The sequence below is a fragment of the Schistosoma mansoni genome, chromosome 1 (assembly GCF_000237925.1).
Source record: "Schistosoma mansoni strain Puerto Rico chromosome 1, complete genome".
NCBI classification, from domain to species: Eukaryota; Metazoa; Platyhelminthes; class Trematoda; order Strigeidida; family Schistosomatidae; genus Schistosoma; species Schistosoma mansoni.
Genome location: NC_031495.1, coordinates 19,828,727 through 19,851,382, shown reverse-complemented (window position 1 = coordinate 19,851,382; position 22,656 = coordinate 19,828,727). Strand labels below are relative to the sequence as shown.

The 22,656-nt window shown below is 31.2% G+C and overlaps 1 protein-coding gene across 1 annotated transcript in view; it reads left to right on the top strand.

Annotated features, from left to right (window-relative positions):
- Positions 1 to 22,656, top strand: part of Smp_140800 (notch) — a gene marked incomplete at its 3' end in the record, with an annotated part of 79,391 nt that overhangs the window by 14,423 nt on the left and 42,312 nt on the right. The window contains exons 3-7 of the mRNA XM_018793580.1: positions 1,823 to 1,967; positions 6,125 to 6,397; positions 10,171 to 10,407; positions 17,430 to 17,552; positions 20,063 to 20,337. Of these exons, the coding sequence (XP_018648078.1) occupies positions 1,823 to 1,967; positions 6,125 to 6,397; positions 10,171 to 10,407; positions 17,430 to 17,552; positions 20,063 to 20,337 (1,053 nt within the window). The remainder of the gene's footprint in view (positions 1 to 1,822; positions 1,968 to 6,124; positions 6,398 to 10,170; positions 10,408 to 17,429; positions 17,553 to 20,062; positions 20,338 to 22,656) is intronic.

Here is a 22,656-nt window from a genome sequence, read left to right as displayed (position 1 = left end):
CCGTCCAGTGCTTCCGATTTTAGAGTGGCTGTGTAAGATCAGTTAGTGAGATAAAGCTATAAAATTCAACAGTCTTCAAAAACCTCCTACACGGATATGTTGTTTTCTGGATTAATGGAGTTTAGAAAACATTAATCTCTAGGCTCTCATTTAGTAAGTGACTGTTATTCTACTAGTGATGGGTATACAGAATTCTAAAAGAAATATGTTGAAATCTAGAGAGCCTAATAAGCTTGTAAGAATACTCTTATTTGAAAGGATCCTTTAGATTAAAAAGAGAGTATTTACAAATGGCATTAATAATGTTTATTTTTTATTTTAGAAATTTCCTCAGAATTGTAGATTTAATCAAATTAGAAAAGGAGGTCGACTCTAGAGGATCCCAAGAAAAGGCAATTAGAAATTAACGCGAGACCGAAGGTTCTGGGTTCGAGTCCCGCGTGCATGATCGTGGATGTGCACTGCTGAGAAGTCCCAAACTAGGACGAAACAGCCATCGAGTGCTTCCAGGTTTTCAACAGTGGTCTAATATTCATCCATTCATGATGTCAATTTGAATTACCAATTGCTTGACCTTCAAGCCAATCTACAAAAATGCTCATTAGTTAAGTAAATTTTAGTTCCGAGGTAATAATTGTACCCTGTTGTCATGTGTGTTATTATGAATGATAGATACCAATTTTGCACAGCACATATACACATGGCACCAGTCCATGAAGTGATTGACTGTTAGTCCGAGCCATATCGATGAGTACAGACTATCTGGTTGCTGTCGGTGCGATGACCTCTATTAGTGGTTAGAGACGTTGTAAGACATGACCCAGTGTCATGTTGTCCATATCTCATTCTATATCTTGAGTTATAATGTTATTTTACAAATATCTTTCCATTCTGACTTTTTGAATCATTCTTTCAATACTCATCTTTTATGATTATCATCGCTACTACATGATTTTTTATTCTTTTGTTAGTTCTCTTGTTAATTTTATCTTATTACTCTAATATGTTATAACAATTTGGGCCAACGCACATTTGTGTCAAGCCCTACTTTGACTATGATTGATCAACTGATGTAAATCTTATTTTTAAATATTTTGTATTAGAACAGGTAAAACTCTCAAAGTTCTCTCTAATTTTCAATGGCTTTCCAGTTCATATCGCTCAATTATGAATACAAACTTCAATAAGTCGACACTTCACAAATAATTAAGCCTAATTAATTATTATATGAAACAAATTAATCTAAATGTTTTTATAGGTACATTAATACGTATAACTCAAGTTCTTAGGGAACTCAAAGCCAAAACTATCTTAATTCTGACACAATGTATGTCATCAATCGAACTATTCATCTTGATTATTAAATAGCATTAATGTTCAAAATTTCTTAAGAATAGTCTTAATTAGAATTCATCAAACTAATGACTAACAAAACAACCGAAATCGAATAACTTCATATATGATCCTAATCTATTAATTATTTACAAGTAGACAGTAAGATAATTGTTTTGTTTTATTGTTAAGTTTACTTTATGCTATGTCAGGTGGTTGTAAGTAGATAACGGAAGTATCTTTGAATCTATGTTTCATGGTAATCGGTACTAAAGGATCCGAACTCTACACCTAATTAACATCATGCTCAATACTGAAATATGAATGTTCTAAGATCCGAACCTCATGCGTGAGTTGATAGTGAGTCTTGGACTAAAACAAAACAGCTGGCCAGTACTCCTTGAATTTGTATGGTTTACTCTAGTTGATTTCCATCCTTGATGAAATGTTAACTACTATATTATATTTGTTTATTTTTTAATTCTTGTAGCCCGGAGGTTATCAGTGCTTATGTTCACCTGGATATCATGGGTCAAGATGTGAAGATGAAATTTTAGAATGTGCATTAAATCCCTGTAAACATGATGGAACATGCATAGATTTAATCAATGGTTTTCAGTGTGTTTGTCCACTTGGTAAGCGTACTATTATCATTATCACTGTTATTGTTATTATCATTATTATTGGGACGTATTACTCATTGTAAATTGATCTCAATTGAGATATAGCTGTATGAAACCATACAACAGAGCTTGACCATACTAGGACGGAAATGCTTTTCAGTTTCCCTTGGTTTCTAGTGGTCTTAACTGAGTCCGATCCTTGACGAATACCATCTGTGAATCAAACTAATCTCCTCGGTCTCTAAATCAAAACTACTGCTCCTATTTATCACTGTCAATATTATTATTTTATAACTTCCATCACGGGATGATCTTAGTTAAGTGAAAATTAGAAACCAGAAAGCACTAAACAGATGTTCCGCTCAGTATATGGCTCGAAGGCAGTGCACATCCCCAACTCTTTGGGCAGTCAAAGCGAAAACCTGTGGACTTCTCAGCGAGTGATTGGCTTTCAGACCATTGGGTGAGCATGCAATAGTTTTCATTCCTAACTTCAAACAGTTTTCGATGTTGCTGAATTATCTTCCAATGTCTTTGGTGGATAACTAACTTATACCCTACATAGTTGAACTCCACTAGTCACAGCTTTTCATCAGAACTCCAGGAATTATATCTCAAAGTTAGTCACTAGTGAGCTTATTCAGTGGTCTAAATGTTTAGCGTTTCCTGCCTGACTTCAAAGGTTTGGTCCCTAGTGTGATCATAGATTAGCACTGATATAGACTCGAAACTTTTGTCCAATGCTTCGTGCTTTTTATTGGAACAGAAACTGATTTTAATCCACCTACAAAGTGTATTTGTCATTTCAATTCGTAACATTATTGTGTCATATTTTACTCTATATGAGATTTAAAAGTGCGAATATTTGATCGAACAATTTGTATCGAATATCTTTATATTCATAAATATCTTGATACGATGGACAACATATTTAGAACTTACGTAGAAAGAGTTATGATTTCATTTATTTAGTATACAACTTACAACATAAAATCTCTATATATCTAGACAATAAGATTGCGCAATAAGTTAAGTACTTCTGTATAATATCCAGGATACTTTTGGATAATCTATGACCAACCAACCGCTGTTCAATGTTTGTCATCATTTTATTCTGGTTAGTAATGATAAAAACTATTCTCTTTTTACTGAACATCCGGTTGACCCTAGTTCCATTTAAATTTTATATAAATAAATAGAAATAGTGTGCGAATTTGAATTATTTCACCTTTTTAAAATTATCTGTAAAACTTTCCAAACTCACGTGCTTTAATGGGTCCTTTTTAAAGGATCAATTAGCTGAAAGTTGACAAATAGGATACAGATTGTTTTTTCCTTTAGATTCTCCATTAAAACTGTAAAAAGATGTGATTCATTCATTCATTCATTTACTAACCCATTTAACTATCAAACCGGATATAAAACATGTCATGTCAAATTCTTCAACCTTCTGTCATTTCCTCTTAGAATTCTTTTTTTTTCACTCAACATTTTAGTTAGATAAATACTATTTGCACAAAATAAATGCACCTACATGTGTATAGTGTATAGTAGATAATAATGGTTCATCTTGTCTTATTCTCTCATCTATTTTCTAGGTTGATTTGTAAAATTATTGAGAGTGGAAGTGTTTATATTTGTTTGTATTCTTCTATTTTTTTAATCTCGGTTGTACGAATTCCCTTTAAGTTGAATTAACCGATTTCGGTCTTTATCGATCGTTTAAATAGTGGTTAATAGAACTATCAAAATAATTAATCATATATGTATATACATGTAGGCGTCATACTTCCCATATTATTACATAGGAGAGGAGATAGTGTATAAATCATGTTACTTTCTCAGTTCCATGCAATTGAAATAATAAATACACTTAACTGATTAGATTGAGGAAAAAAGATTACTTCATAAATAAGATGATATTTATTATTGAACCGATTGAATACAAAACTAAAATGGTACTCTACCAGTATATCTCTGGATTAATTAATACATCTGCATACACTTACTGCTTGTTTATTTGAGGTATTATGAAATATGAACTTGATTGTAAATGATTGATATTTAAGTGAGTCTTATGCATCGATTAAGGTGTCATATCACTGTAACACAGTGCGTTAAATTTTCAGGTGATTCGCAGATACGTAGAGGTGGTAAGAGTATTAGTGGTAATAAAAGGGATTAGGTATCAAAGATACGACTCGAGAAAATGTGGATTTGTGAAATAAAAAAATCTATATAGTAATTAAGTAACTTCTGATCTAACTAAAGACAAGGAGTGAATACACCTGCACCATTGTGGATGATTCTGGGGAATGTCATTCAAAATATTCAACCACTGACCAAAACCAGGTAGTCGTCACCCACTCACAGGGAACCGTTCGACAGTCAGTGTCTTCATGGAGTGATGTGATGTCTTTGTAAAGCTGCCTCCAACTGGCTCATAACTTACTCTTACACCATTCATCATCACTTGCTGAGGTAATTGGTGGATGGGGATATGTAATACATGTCGTAACTAGCTGATTCGATCAAGAATCTCTATTTAGTTAATTGAATCACCATCCTTATCTAGTACTACGAGTGTAACCTCAGAGTTGTTATGTTGTTGATCTCAGCATAAATAAGCAATAGTGTGAAAGGATCTATTATCGAATACTAGTAACCTAAGAATTTCCCCTATTTTTAAGTCTACGTCTCAAAGTTATAAAGTTGAATTGCTGGGCAGTAAAGTCGTCTTTTGAGTAGCTAAAGTCAGATAATCTTTTCAAATTTGTGGCAGCATTTAATGAGACACCGACCCAACAGGCATGGTCAGACCTCCAATATAAGTGGAATGGTTGGCAAGATCAATCATTTTACTCCTTATTACTAGTATATGTGTCGAAGAAGACCAGTCTTAAAACAACGTCTTTCATTTAGGGGGAGAGAACATCCTATCATTGTTTCTCAAGAATGTCAGAAGACTCTGGATTTTGTCATCATCTTCAATAAACGGGGATATATCATCTCCGTATTCCAAGTTAACAAGGGTATCTCCTGATAGAAGATGAATTCCTAAAAAGTTAAACTACGAGAGTGTTATCTCTGATAGAATGTCCACTACAAAACCAAATAAAAGTGGGGAGAGCGAATAACCCTAACGAACATCGTTTGATTTTATCGATTTCGATGACAGTTTGCCAAGGTTCTGACTGAACCACTGGTGTTTAAGTAAAGATCTTGTACAAGATCTATGTAATTCTTTGGTACTCCCTTCAATGACACACATCACTATAAAACCTGTCAACCTACGGAATCGAAAACTACCTCAATGTTGAGAAATACAACTATGGTTGGGATTTAGTAGGTTTGTCTGTGTTTTACCATCTCGATTTGTTATTTATTATTTAGATAACCGGATAGATTCATACATTTGGCTAATATTCTGTTTAATACTCCTGACCTCTTTTGTTTAGCATATCACTAACTTATAACCACAAGGTTTCTCTTGGTTAAATTGATAGATTTCAAGTGCTTTAATTCACTAACAATCCAAATAAAATATCTTATGGGTTAACGGTTATACTGATGCCTTGCCAATGCATTTTATTGATGTTGAAATTTTTTTCAAATTCACACCGTTTTGGTCAGTAGTCCAATATCTATATAACAACTCATTAAGTATATTACAGCTTATCTTTGTTCCATAATGTGTTCGTTTGACTCCTATGGTAAAAATTTAAGATAATCTTTTGTCGAAAGTACCTTCACCTCAAATACCCTACGCGTTATCCACTTAGCTACCGAGTCCAGATAACCATTGGTTTGTTCAACGAAGAGAATTTTAATTCATTTTTATTGGTTGTTTGATGTAAAAGGTACTAGATTCAAGTTTCTGTGAGAAGATCAACACAGGAGTCCAGGTACACCCAGTCGACGAGAGCCCAATGGCACGAGATGCACATCCTAGATCCCATTGCTAACCATCACCCAACTCTACTTATAATGCTTGTGACTTAATCGCAGTGTCGAGGCAATCCGCATTTATGCCATAAGAGACTGGTTGATTGAAGTCTTGGGATTAACGGTAAAATTTAAACAACCTATGCAAATGAATTATCTTTTTTTAAACCTGGAAAATATAGTATCTTATACCCTCCTTTTTTAATATTTCCCCTTATTTTCAGGTTATGAAGGTTTAACGTGTGAAGATGAAGTTAATGAATGTTCATCATCACCATGTAAAAATGGTGCACAATGTGAAGATCTAATCAATAATTATACATGTCATTGTTTACCTGGATGGACTGGTTTACATTGTGAAAATCCTGTTAGACCATGTGCTGCTAATTCATCATTATGTTTAAATAATGCTACATGCTTAGATTTAATGACAACAAATGAAAATATTGAAATGATTAATGAGTCAAATGATCTTTTTGTATGTCTTTGTCCTGAAGGTAATTCGTTTGTAAATTAAATAGTGTATACACGGTAATATTTTCTATTGGTTGTGCTAGACATTACAGTAAGACCAGTCAGTGCTGAGATCCGTAATTCAATTTCATAGTCATGCTGATTTTTAACTTAACTAATAACAAATATTTTTTGTGATATCTCAATGAGTAGAAAATTGTATTTCTGACGTTTAATGAATTAAAGTAAGTCACTTATTCAGGGTAAACATACTTATTTGATTAGAAAAGTTAATGGGGATAAGGTAACTGAATATCTCAAAAATGGAATAATAATAATAAAGGTAATAATGGATTGGTTAAGTACTGCTAATCTAACTGTTGGCTTTTTGGGATCTCTAGAAGAAGTATGAGGAAACGAAAGATCTCAATACGTTTCCCTTAGTTCCTATAGTCAAAAATTTTACTTGGATAGGGACTACTATGTATATTTTTGTTTTGAAGAATCTATTAGTGTCTTGAAAGATTATTATACCGAGATGAAATAGTTATTTATCAAGAACATTACCTAGATTCCGTAAGTGAAGTTCATATCAACAGAGAGGAGAAAATGTAAGGATAGTTAGAAAACTATTTGCCCAGCATAAAGATTCCTGAACGAAAATGATATTTTTTCCGCAAAAATGAATTATTCTACGTAACGTTCTTTGATTTCAAAATCATAACACATTCTGGACATATAGAAATTCATTAACGACGTAAAAAGAGCTTACAGTTTCATTTTTCTCGCTTTGTACTATAAACCATTTTCTTTATAATACCTGTTACGCGACTGGCTCTATAACAGCTTCAGTATCTTAAAGTGATTTTTTGTGTCGCCTAAGATAAACAGAATGTCTTCGTTTGACCTTTCTATTCAAATAAGTTGCATTTTGCTTAGATTATTTCAGATTCTTAAAAATAGCTTTCAATACAAACTAACATTTACAAAATCATATTTGAAAACCATGTAACACCAAGTGCTTGCTTTGTTCCAGTTTTCAGACTTTATCGGTTCATACCTAGGGATCAAAACCGTTATTACCAGTTCTATTGTGAGAGATAGTGATATTTTCTGAACTATGTTGGCTCTCAGTTTCATGAAATCCGTTCAATTATATTTTAGCGCTCTTTAGTTGAATTGTATCTCAATATTTCATTGGTATAAGTGGCACCACTCTTAAACCAAAGACAAACACACTTATCCTACAGGCGGATTAATTCAAAACTCCCTTTGTTCAGTGTTAGCATTTTCTACTATGGGATAGTTTAATATGCGTCCTAACCCTACAGGGAAACATTAACTACCTTGTTGATGAATGCTAATCAGTAAGAGACCTCACTTAGAGCTACCTTTCGAATTACTTTCGACTCCCCAAACATCACGTAAAAACTTTGAATAGTCAATTTTTCTATTAGAATCAGGTTATAATCCATTTTCTTCCAATTAAAGTCTATTATTTTTACTGAGTAAAGAAATTTACGTCAAATAAATATGGAGCTTTCATTATACGTTATCATGGTACAAACCTATCTTCTCGTTAATATATATTTTCTTAAACAGAGATTTCGTCCTTTTTAATGGTGTATCACTATGCTATATATATATATGCTAAAATTAAAATGACAATTTATCTTTTGTGTTTCTCTTTCTATCTCTTTGTCATTTCTACGACGACAAAACAACAAAAAAAACAAACTAACTAAAAGGTTTTCATGGCAAGTTCTGTGAAACAAAAATAATTCATAATTATTGTACGGAGATTGTCTGTCAAAATGGTGGACAATGTAATATTTTAGACAACGGTAAAGAATATTGTACATGTTTAAAAAATTATCATGGATTATATTGTGAAATAGAAGAGAATGAAGAAGAACAAAATACAAAATTATTCAGAACAGAAAAAGACCAAAATGAAATGGTACGTTTAGAAGAAAAAAAACTATTTATTTTTGTGAAGAGAAATGGATGGGTTAATTTTTTTTTCATAATTTCAAAATAACATAACTTCTTTTGTTTTACTAAATGAAAATTGCAAGATATTTACAGTATGACAGAAATAGTATTACTAGCAATAGCAGTAATAGTAATAGCATTAGTGAAAGAAATTAATTAATATGACACGAATGTACTTATATAAGATTCAGATTTAAACTGACATAGTGGACGCTACTCACAAAATTGCTTGTAAGTAGTATGTAGCAGACCGTGGCATCAAATTTGCAACAGTTGTCAGACAGAGTGAAGAGTTTCAGTGATTTGAAAGTACAGCCCTGACAGAACATTTAGGAAGTAGACAAGCAGACAGTTCAGATGACAGAACACACTGAAAGATACAAATGAACGATTGAAGCTATGTATTTGTATTATGCAAATACTTTGTAACTTCTCACGACCAATGCCTGTTATTCTTGCCTACTGTCTTGTTTTACACTGGTATCTAGTGACTTATGAACATCTATACATTTAATGATTGTAATCTATACGCTTCCACCATTCTAATAAGTATTTTAACTTGACGAAGATACGTTTATGAGGCAAGAAATCAATGTTTTGTGATCTGAATTTCCATCTTTGTTTTAATTGTCTATTATGTTAATAAACAGTAGATTTAATGAATTCTCTTTTACAATAGGGAATCTCGAAAATCGGTTCAGTAATCAAGTTACCAATTCACGAGTAACATATTCAAGTCAATAGTTTTATTATTCAATTTTACCATAATGATAGTAAATGCATCATAAAAATTACGAAAAGTAGTTACATTTAGTAAACATTAAGTAAATTCATTAATTGAAGAAATTATCCTACGTAATAATCGTTTATTATCGAGATAAAAAGGCGTCATAGACCTGTTTTAATTTTTAGCAATACAGTATTGGGATTAAGAACTGGAAAAGTCATGCCATAATTTTCCTTATTTTATTGCTTTACCGCAGATAATTTTTCATCATGAATTGATATTGACTTGTGAATGATTGAGAACACTAGACTAGGTGCCAAGTATGCATAAAAATCATTTGTCTGTTTATGAATGGCTAGTTTTTCTTAGAAGAAACTCTAGTTAAAATCCATGAGTGTATGAACTCATGTCGCAATTGATAGTTACTATCTATTTTACTGTACAAGAATTGCTGTGTCAGAAATTCACTGAATCTTAAAACATGAGGCTTTGAATCTTAATCCGTTTTGTTTTAAGCGGCACTTTATTAACCGTATGACGTGATGGTACTAGGTTCGGTTCTTTGTATAAAGTCATGGCTATGCACCAATGAATAGTCTCTATACAAGGATATGAAAACTATTCAGTATTCACTAATTTGTAATGATGACCTAGTTAATATTAGTTTGTAGTGAAAATCAAGGCGTCAAGTTCAACCATTTCTATGGAAATTCTGTCATTAGTTTAAAGGTTTAAACAAAATATTGTTACTAAGGTTTTATTAGCCCACCTCCTGAATCCCACTACAATCCATTGTTGAACATTAATAAAAATATCATTATGGATCTCACGTTCTATTGGTTCACAATCATATCGAAATATAAAATTGACTATGATCGATTCTAGTCCCCCTAATCTTATCTAAATTTTAAAAAGTATCCAGCAATGGGGTTTATTATAAAGGTGTCTCACTTAATGTTTGTCAAATAGTTCTAAATGAATAATTTTCTGTTTTTTGATTTATATGACAGGAGACGTTTGATTGTTTCAAAACACCATGCTTCAATAATGGTACTTGCCATGTTCTTGGTGGTATCAGTAACTCCTCTACCATAGCAATCACTACTACTACTTTCAATAATAATGGTAATAGTAGTACATTTTGCCACTGTAAACCTGGTTTCTCTGGTCATTACTGCGAAAACGTACAAGACTACTGTCAACATTCACCATGTCATAATGGGGGAATATGTATGTTACAAAACAGTAGTAATAATAACAATACTATTAATCATATGAATGTTGTAACAGCTGAATCGAATTACAATTGTATGTGTCAACCTGGATATTCAGGTAATTAATTCAATCACAAAATTCATTTTCTCATTCCAATGATATCAATCTCAGCAATTACATCATCCATCATACAAATTATTTTACGCCAATTTTTAAAAATTTTTTCTGAGAGGATCTGCTTCTTTTTGTTTAACTAAATCTAATTGATTTGACTGTGAAATTTATTATTACTGCGACTGACCTGAATATCCTGATACACACATACACATGCACACGCAATTCCACTTTTATAGGTATAACATTAGGTAGAGTAAAATTATCTCCAAGATTTTTTATATCGTAATGAATAAAAGACCAAAGTGCGTAGTATGAAGCATGTGTATGGTTTACATGAAATCGGAAATCGTTTTCGACATTCACCTAAGACATATATACATAAAAAATGACCAAATATAAAAATTGTCGAATAAACTTAAATAAATAACACCTCTCTAATCATACTTTTCATTTATATTAAAATCAGTGTTTAACAAGCTTTTAGCTTTAACGAAAGTAATCAGTATTCAACTAGGCATTAACTCTAAGATTTATTCCTGTATAAAATCGAGTATCTAAACTTCTAACCACTATTCATAAGGAGACAACATTCGATTTCCATAATATAGACTAGATTTTACTATTATTATCTAAAATTATCCAATTGTGATGTCTCGTATAAGAGTTTATGGTAAACCTTTTATTTCTTCTAATATTCAAGCTAAACATTTATAATCAATTTATTTAAATCCTACTATGGCGCACTGTTTATATATAATTGAAATTTACTTGATTAGTGGTAAATGTTTACAAGATTGTTCAGTGTTTCAATGATGTCTTGACGAAAGTCCATATAAAATAACATATCCGAAAGACATTCGCTGTGAACAGTAACAGAACAAATCACATCTACCGATTAACTACATTGAATCTACACTTCTGGTATCGACTAGTTTTTTTCTAGATCAGTCCAAAATAGCTTTTAATTGAGATCATGAACTGATCAATGTCAGACCTCTAGAATTGCAGGAAATCCATCTTGAAGCTAGTCACTAATGAGAACATGATTGTTATCGGTAAGGGGAGTTGTGAAGATTTTAGTATTTTTAACAGTTGATTTCACGAATCGATCTAAGCTAGACCACCAATGGATACGTGAAAGCGCTGGATGGCCGCTTCGTCCTAGTTTGGGACAGCGCTGGATGCCGGCTCAGTAGTCTAGAGGTTGAGCATTCGCATGCAGGACCTAAGGTCCTGGATTCAAGTCCTGCGTGCGGGATCCTGAGTGTGCACTGCTGAGGAGTCTCATACTAAGAAGAAACGGCCATTCAGTGCTTCCAAGTTTCCACTGGTGGTCAAGCTTAGATAGACTCGTAAATTCAACTGTTAAAAATACTGCAGTATCCACAACTCCCCTTACTGATAATAGTCTTTAAAACATCAAACTAATTTAAAGGTTAATTTCTTTCATCTCACAAATATTACCCTTTCGTGGTAAGAAATTATATTTTCACCTCATATGTAACATGATGTACTCATTTTTAACGCTTACTTTTGGTTTTCCACTTTAAAGGATGTTTTGTAAGGTGGAAACAGCTAAGAATCAGGGATCACTGTATAGCTGAGTTTTTAAAATATCAAACTCCTTACATGTATTTACTGTGTTAAGGACAAAGGATATTTAATTATACTGTACTTCCAATGATTATTCAACTATTCAGAATGTGATGTCAATTATTTTCTGATCTAGTTTAACTCTTGAATGAATATTTTGCAAATGGTATCTATCTCAATTAAGATAAAGTTAAAAATTTGTATGCACCTGACTTATGGTTAGCTCTTTCTTGAGGCTAATGAGCTGTGCTAATCCATTACTGTTCGGATCTTCTTTGTCAGTATTTCTCAACTTGCAACTTAAATCAACTCTTTGTTTGGAGCTACAATCATCTAGTGCTATAAATGACAACTGTTTCTTTCATGAAATAGTTGAATTCCATCGGTCAGCATTGATCACTGAAACTTCATAAAATTATTTCGAAGTCACTGATAATTTTACTTTGTATTGTTTCTCTGTTAAAGTTATGTAGTGATAATCATTTGTTTACAATTCGTCAAAACATATTAACTTTTATATCAAATGAATTATTGGTTAGCCAATTTCGTTGGACCGCTGTCTTATACATCCTTGAAATTTCGATAGTGTATAGTTTTATATTTGAGACTGAAACATCTCTTAGAATATTATACATTTCAGGTTTGTTAAAAAATTGATTGCTTAATTTCAAACAATCGAGTGAACTAATAATGTAACATTGTAGAGTGAAACGAAACTTTGGAATAAACAAAATTCAGTTTACCTACCTACTTGTTAATTAATAATATTAACAACAATATTACATCGATTACAATTTGTATGTGTTCAAGATTGTTTATTTTACTTAAAATGATGTTACCTGAATATGTTGTACCGTTACCGTTTAAATTTAGTACTTAATGATCAATGATCAATAATCACTGAAGTTAAATTGACTAATGTTAACATTCCTATAGTAGAATGATATATATTTTAATATGTGATATCATCGACACCATTATATTAGGTTAATATTCCTCCATGTTTAAAAAAGTGGTCAATATTATGATACATTGAACATGTAAAACTAATCAACTTGTAAAATGATAAGTTTCAATTTACGCAATAAGCATTATATTTTAGTCTTTCTTATCAGTACCGTAATTTCAGTGGATAGAATTGAGGTTGTTTTCAATTTATCCATAGAGTTTAAATATTATGTGAAAAACAAGTGTTGATTTTTGCGGATATTTGGGAATACATAGGTGTGATATCAATCAATAAAAGTGTGGATGTGATATGTTTGATAATTGAACACTGAACTATTCTATAACTACTTTTATCAGTAATAATAATAATAGTTTCTTATTATTTCCACATATCATTTCATGATTTCCCTAAAATAATGATTTATTTTGTCTACTATTTGAATAATAATAATAATGGTAATAATAATAAACCATAATGAATTCACACGCCTTAGATCATTTTAATCTGTTCGTTCTCTTCACTTCATAATAAAGTAATTTTTTTAAAAATATACAGAGTTGTTTTAACATAGTAATCAGTAGATTATCCATACTTTCCACAACAACAACGGTCACAACAGTAACATAAAACGAGTACATACAGATAATCTATATAAATTTAAGTTTAGAGATATATAATTCAATTTATTATGTCTATGAAGTTGTTCTATTTCTCTGAATTGGCGCCTCAGAAAAAGTAAGGAAACTGTTTTCCTTTCTTTAATGGGTGGTGGTTGAAATAAATAGTTGACCCAACAGAGGAAAGTAAGATGGTATGAATAATTTTTTTCAGTAATAGAGTCAATGTTTTCTTTTTCAACAAGATAACAGAGAGAATGAAATGGGAGAGGGTGAAACAGTCAAAATAATGCTGGTCATAATTACTTATTTTAATCAGATATATTACTGTGAAATAATTTACTGATTATGTACAAATCGTCAGATATGAAATAAACATCAGTGAATGAAGATTTACAAAAGAATATATATGTGCAGATATTAGTATACACAGTAATAAATATCAAGGTGACATCCTTTTTCTTATAAAACCAACGTACCAACTTATTTATATTCTATCACAACCTTGTAAGTAGCCAACTACGTTTTCATACGTCAATCCGCCTATCCATTTGTGTATACATTTATGTATGTCAGTGTATTCGATTTAACAATGTAAGATAATTATCTCGTTAATATAAAACTACAATTCATGAGAAATCTATTAGCGTAAAATTTGCGTTTAATACTTTCCTTAACTTGTCGTTATTTATTTTTTTTCAAAAATGGTAAAACGAGATTATTTTGTTTATTCCTGTTTTTTTTTTGAAAAAAGGTATTTTTGTTTACAAAATGGAAGCGGGTATCGTTGAATTGTTTAGACAAATATTATTGTGGTATCTCTGTCATATATATATATATAAACAGACACACGAACAAAATGTAATATTTGTTAGAGAGAAATGTATTTACTATTTGTTGCGTTCCCGATACAACATGATATCTCATGGTATTGTTTATCGTCTATAGCTTAGGTGTAAACAGTACATTTCCATTAGTATAAGGAAGCTATGAAGATTGTTGAGTTTTCATAGTTTTCATCATGGATTGACCTTAGTTACAAAACCCTAATATTAATAAGAATTATGCGCTCACTAGTGTTCATTTTTGAGAAGTAATTAAGCTTGGTTATTATGAGAGGCTATAACCAATAGAGTTCAAACGTGTACTCACCAATAATATTGATAATTAGTTGCGCAATATCGAGAATTGTTTGAAGTTAATAATGCAAATCATTAGATATCAGACTAATGGTTATAATTGTTACGCGTTCGTCCTGAGACTTGAAGGTCTTAAACTCGACTTCAGTTGGGATCGTCGGTAGGCACTTTTGAGGAGTTCTTTATTAGAATAGGACAGTTGTTCAATTTTTCTTGGATTATATTTGTTGTTTGAGTTCATTCTGTTATGTAAACTATAAAGCACATTTTTACTGGACGACCGAAACATATATATATATATATATATATATATATATATAAGGTCACTCAATTTTGTGCTGACCTTTGCAACAAGTCTATCGCTGTCAATATCTAACAGTCTGATGGGGTTGATATCGTTGGCATTGTTCAATCGATTGACGATTATTCATCAGAAAAGCAGCAATCGAATCACTGAATAAAGTGAAACAGGAACGGTTGACTTATTACTTTCTTTCTCAATATTTTTATGTACAAGTATATACGTAGCAGCTTTAATTCCCTAAAAATCACAGTTTATTAGTTAGTGCTTTTATTCTCTAGCATCTAATCCATTAGGATTTATGATGTTGGTTCTTTGACAAACCATCAATTATTGTCCAATCTAGTTATTTCTGAAATCTTATCCGTCAATTCTCTTGTCATAAGAGAAACATTTGAATTCCAAAATCGGTGAGACTATAATTCATGGACGACCTTTGATCGACGCTGAAGTGATCTTGACAATATCCACCTACTAACAAGGATTAAATAAGGGTTATAAACTAGTATGAGGCATTAGAATCATGATTTACAGTTGATGGTTAGGGTTAGAAATTAGATTTAGTCCGTTTGAGGATTATTATGGCTACCTGATATGAAGTAATCATGACAGATCAACAAATGTTTCGTAAGATGATGATTGATAATTCAAGAGATCTGTATCATAGTTTATTCATTTTATTTAAGACTTGCATTGTATATTCCATTACCTTTCCTGTTTAACAAATCTTGTTATATTTCGGAATTTTTAATCTTACATATTTTGCATAATAACAAAAATTCATCATCTACATAGATGTATAGTTGACTAAACGGATAAAATGAGTCAGTCTCGTAACTTTTGATATTATGAAAAGGAAAAAACCTCATCTGAATGTCATCACCTTTATGACTCATAGTGAGCTGTGCTAGTACTAAGAATTATAATATGTACTAGTAATACTGATTTATGAAATGTTGTATTCAGACGATAGTGTACGTTCTTTATTAACAGAATGACGATCATTTCATATTATACACCATTAGTCAATTAATATTAATGGTTGTATGGTTTATTTATGAATTATATTATTATTTATTATCTTATTATATATTATATACAGACACACATATCCTCATATATATCCCCATCCACAACATGTGTACACATTCATCTAATCTTATACAAAGATATACATAAGCACATACACACGCACACAAGTGAAGGGTATTTCTATTTGAAATTTATTAAATGAAAGGTTTGTATTTAATATGAACTAAATATAACGTTAAAATACTTTTTTTTATTTTTAACACATCTCTATCAGAAACTGATCTTGAACCTTGACATAAAGTAAAACAAATATCAGGATATAGTAGATAGGTTAGTTTAATGAATATGAGATATAAAAAAAAGTAAAGTGACTAGTATTTCTTCTAATTATGGATCAAATAAAATTATGACAGCTGTCATAAGAAATTGTTATTTATGTTTATTATTTTTGATAGGAGACTATGACAACTAAACATAATGATGATAGTGTTTGGAAATGCAATAAACAATGTATTCTAGACATATATAAAATTGAATCGTCATTATAATTAACACCAAAATTGGTAATTCTGAAATCTTGATTGGATGACAAGTGTATCTTTTATTTTGTCAGGGTTTAGTTATACTTTAATTGTTCATTAAGTTAGTTAGATATAACTTATTTCACCAAGATAGTGATTTTGTATTGACAGTCTATATGTTTGTGTCTACTTGTATTCTTACTAAACGATAGTTATCTATCAAAGATCAACCTCTGTTTATAAAACTACCACGAACGGATTTAAATTTTACTGACCTGAAATTTAACTTCAGTGAATAAAAAGAAACAATATAAGCTGCACTTCATTGAAGTAGACCAAATTGTTCTCATCAATGTTAGTAACTATAAGGCTTTCATCAAATTGAGATCAGTCCATGTATTCACTGACTATTATTAGTCTGGATCCTGTAGAAAGAGGATACAAACTTTCTGATTAGAGTTTATAAGATAATCATAATGTATGACTAGAGATTTCAAGTTATGCAGATTTACCCTTAGATTTCGGTATTATTTTTGAGATTTCATGTTTCATTCTGTGCGTTCATTCTTTAGGCAAATTGAACCGACCTATATTTGTACCAGAACCTAAGTTGTTTACGACTATCATTAAATTAACAGATTTTAGACGTCGTTTGGCTATGGGCATTTAAAAAAATTATGAATCATTAGAAAAGCAGGACTAATGTAATCCAACTCAAATCAGTCGATAGAAGTGTTCACTGGTGTTAGGAGTAGGTGGGGAAAAGGTTCAGAACCATATATATATATATTTACAATTTACAAAATAAATCATATCGTTTCAAGGTATCTATCAGTATTCATTTATAGCCCTTTTTATCTGTTTTTATAGGAAAACACTGTGAAATTAATATATACGACTGTTTCAATCAACCTTGTGGATCCTACGGAATCTGTAAAGATGAAATTGATGGTTATCATTGTGAATGCTTAAAAGGATGGGAAGGATTACATTGTAATAAAAAATCATCGTCAACAAAACTGGTTACATATGAAAAAAATACTGAATCCGATTCAATGTTGTTGTTGATGAATAATACTTCACAAGAATTTCACTTCAATCAAAGCAGATTATGTCCTAAAAACTATTATTGTGCTAACTCAGCTCTTTGTATTTTCACTAATGATGATACATCTTCATTTATGTTGAATAACACGAAACAATTCGACAATTCGAACGTTACAAGTGAATATAAATGTCTTTGTGAAACAGCAATCGGCCGATTCGAAGGTATGACAATTTCATTTATACAATATTGCATAAGTATATCTTTATTGATAGTTGAATACATTGATTTACCTTTTAAATTAAAAAGAAAAATCTATTAACCTCATTTTTTTCTGAAGTCAAAATAAAAAATATTATTACTAGACGTTTTCAATCATTAGCTTACCTCCATCAATTCTAAGTCAAATTATATTTCTAAGTGTTACATAATCAGGTTAGGTAAACGTTTTGCTTTAGTTTCAAAATTTTGAAACACTCTTCTCACTCTACTTATTCTATGGTTCTAAACACCATGTATAAATCTATCATTAAAAAAATGTTGTCTTAAGCCGATAGAATAGAATTTCATCATAAGTATTTGCCATAAACGTTATCTCTCTTATCTACATTTCCTTTAATTGTATTTCGACGATGGTGAACATAACTCAGCATACATTCATTACTACACACACACACAGATACGCAAAGCAAATTCATTTCAGAAGAAAATTTCTACAAATGATCCTATTTGTCTTGTCAAGATTTAATCCAAGGAGATGAAATATTATCCATTGAATATGATAATAGTCATTAATCATTTGCCAAGGTGGTAACTATGTTTTTGTAAAAAAGGAAATTAGTTTTCATTATTTATTCGATGGTTTCTTCATTGTAAAATTTCATTTCAGCGTATATAATGAAATTTGTGTAGTAATGATGAGATTTTACATATGTTTGTTATTGGAATTTTGATTATTGTGTTAAAAGTTTTCTATTTACAACAGTAAAACAGTGTCAAAGGAGACTAATCAGTCGAAAACCTAAACATCAATGAAAAAATTCAGACAATAAAAATGAAGTAAAATAGTGCACTTTAGTATGCCGGTTATGTTTGAATGAATATTATGCGGATGATAGATAAACTTGTGACTTCTCCATGTTGTTATTATTATTTATTCAGTTTTCAGGCTCTTCAGAAAACTTCACACTATTGGCCTTTTACTCTCATTGTTTGCTGAAGCCTAAATATTCCTTTTAGTAAACTATTTGTATTACACTGATGGATTACCGACTAATAGTTTGTTCCATTTCTTTATCTGATTATTGGTGATGAAGGTGCCCGAATCCTATTGATCAGTTTGTAATGTTCACCACGAGTTTAAATGATATGACAGCATATGCACTGGGTTTTTATGTTTTGTGGTTGAAGTCAGTAAACAAGAATTTCTAGACTTAGGTTTCATTCTAGGTGGTACTCTTCAGGAGGACGTATTTACTGATGTTCCACCTAATATTTTAACCCAGTATCATTATATCTTTTATGGTTGTATAAATAATGATTAATCAGTCAAGTGCATTTGATTAATTTTTTTAAACATTAATTAATTATCTCCTAGGTGCCACTAATTTTTCTTCATCAGCAAACATTATTGAGTAACGCTGAAATGTTGGTAGATTTTTGTTGCTCAGACGGTATGTATTGATTGTGTTAAACCCATATCGGTATTGGCATTCTTAAGCTGTATCAAACCATGTCCTAATTAAGCGATTTTTTCACCACTTCAACTTTAACTGCAGAAGATTTACCTATGGAAACCATCACTGGTGTAAAATCTGATGGAAAGTTTCGCCAAATCATATTACGAACATTTAACCTATTCAAAAATTCCGTAATGAGAATAATCTCGAGTCCATACAAACAGTATGTACCACTGAAACGTTTTGCTGTCACTAAATCGTCTTAGATACGAAAATTATCTGAAATTATTTGAGAAAACTATTAAAAATCAGAAAGTATCTGACTTAATGTCTCATGTTTTTATTATGAAACTTCTGATAGATCTCCACTATCAGATCTCTTACAAAAAAGATTATGGAAATCGGTGACCTATTGATTTAAACATTTAAAATGTATTTATCTGACCTTTTAGTCATTTCAGTTTATCCAGACGAGTATTAGGGTCGGCTTCCACTTATACATAGTTTGATACTGAGTCAATTACCCTGGACCTTACTTAGTTGATGAATAATTTTAACATTTCACGAGTGTATTATTTAGGTTTTATTATAAATCATTATGAGGTTTCTAAGTGATTACACTTTTGTACATTTGGATTATGGCTAGCAACGGATTCCAGAAATCTATGCATTCCGTCCTTTTTGGGACTCTTCAATCTCCCACTTACTAACTAAGTGCATTCTTACTGTTGAATTGAATTAATGAATGTTTCTCTTGTTCTTTTTTTTCTATTCTGGAGGTAATTATTGTGACATTGACGTGAATGAATGTTTAGAGTCTGAAGAAAAACAGTCATCTTTGTGTCAAAATGGTGGACAATGTATCAATACATATGGATCGTATATATGTAGTTGTACAACAGAGTATTATGGTAAACATTGTGAACATTCATTTAATCCATGTAGCTTTGATAATAAATCAATCTGTTTCAATGGAGGGATATGTTCACCAACATCAGATGGTATAGGTACGTTATGTCTTTGCCCAAAAGGATTTACTGGACCTCAATGTAGAGTAAGTTATTACTGGTGTAGCGAACCTGTTTTTACAAATATTATTGGTAATGATTTGATTTGAAGTACCCCAGCTGAAACCGATCTGCGACGAATAGAACATACAGACTGAATCAGTCTCCATAAAACCTCTTGAACTACGTAAACCATAAGATGACTAGTGAATTGTTCCAAGTTGTTCCGGAAGTTCTATTGAAAAGTCGTAACAAAAGGAGCTCAGGCATGTTGTGAGGGAAAACTTTATCATTTTAGTACTATACTGCAAGTTGTTTAAGGTGAGAATTATATCATAAGACTCTTGCTCGACAGTTCTAATGGTTATGCTTTCAAAACGAAACTTGAATATCTTGAATTCGATTGCTGAACTGTTTGTGGATAAGCACTACTGATAAGTCTCATGGTAAGACGGAACAGACGTCCAGTTCTCTCTGGTCTTCATTAGTACTCTGATTGATACCAGTCTGTGATGAATAAAATCTCCAATTTAAAGTTGTTCTTAATTGAAAAAAAACAATTGTTAGAATATATGCAATTATCAAAAAACCAGATTTATATTCATATTTATTCTTGTTATCATTTTTGTATTCATAGTTGAATATGAACATTCTCTCTGTTGATATATGCAAGCTAAACCCTCGTAAATAGTGTAATGATATTTTAAAATAGTTCAGAATATGCACCTTTTTTATATTTACATAGATAAAAGTTACAAAAAGAATAAACATCAAAACCTATCATTACTTGATAATCTTCGATATGAGTTCCAGAGATCCACGATGTTTTAGTCCAATCAAATTTATGTCTACATGATTCACTACATTATCATACAGTTTATAAGAACCACAGCTACTTTTCATGATAGTAATTTAATAGTTGAACTCATGAGTCTATTAAAGCTAGAATACCATGGAAAACCTAAACGCGCAGGACGGCTGCTTCGTCCTAATATGGGAGTCCTCAGCAGTGCGCACCCATGATCCCCCTCGCGGAATTCGAACCCAGGACATTTGGTCTCGCACGCAAACGCTTAGTCTCTAGACCACTGAGTCGGCATCTAACGATATTATTGTCTAACTTCAACCAATTCATGAAATTGTGCCACCGTTCTTGATAGATTAAATGTCCTTGAGTTTGTAAAATTTACCACTGATTGTACGTTTTAAATCTGTTGTGAATCGTTGGTGAACCATGAAAACCTATAAAAATCACTGCCTTTTGAGAATAAAATGCATCAAACTAAAGCCTCTCCTCTCTTCAGTTTTATAGATGGCAAAGTGTATTGGTTTAAGCTGTTGGTTTGTTGAAATTAAATTAAAATTTAATTATTTAGATTGTCCCAAATATAGTTTTGTATCTGATAAGATAAATAAATTCTATTTAATGGTATTCATGATCATATTAGTATTATTGTGAAATTTCTCTACTGTACGCAAATTCCTGGAACAAATATTCGACCATAGTTTACAAAGAAAAGAAAACATGTATTCAATATGGTTAACAAAAAAATTTTGAATGATTTAATGTACTTTTCTGTAGAAAGCGTCAAAATTAGATATTTTTTTTAATTTAAGAATTTGTAGGAGACGATAATATTCCGATGGGAAAGTTCAATAGATTTATAGATCATTTGTTAACTTCTGACATTCGATTATATCACAATTAAAAGACAATTTATCGTTAATCATGGCACCAAACATATTAAGATTGATTTTTTACAGTTATCAATCGTTTACTGATGGTATCTCTAGTAGGACTAGATAAAATGCATGATCATGCTTTAATTCAATGTAATATTTGTGTTCAGTATAAGATTCTTTTATACTAATTTAGTGTTATATCAGATCATTGTGTCATTTAAGATTCGATTGTATCAATTTAACTTAACGTTTGCTCTATATAACATTCAGTTGAATAATTCAATTGCATTCTCACCATTTCAGTAATATATGATATTCGTTGACTAATCATTAAAAGTCAGTGGAATTTATATATAAATGAATGTATTTAGTTTGTAATTTATTGTTGTGTTTGCGAAGGGTGAATAAAATATGCATCCGTTATTAGAATTTTCGCATCGTGCACATCTCAGTTTCCTCCTCTGTTCCTGATCCAGTTTCAGCAGTTAAAGCAACACCCAATTTAAAATAGATTATGACCTCTAAGCTACGTGGTGTGATTATTATATAACAGTTTTAATGAACATTTTACTGTGATTTTCATCACTCACTGACACTATCATTTTTAGAACTATTGCAAATCATAAATGATTGAACAGATATACCTGTTCAACATAAATATTTTCTTGTAAAAATAATCTGAA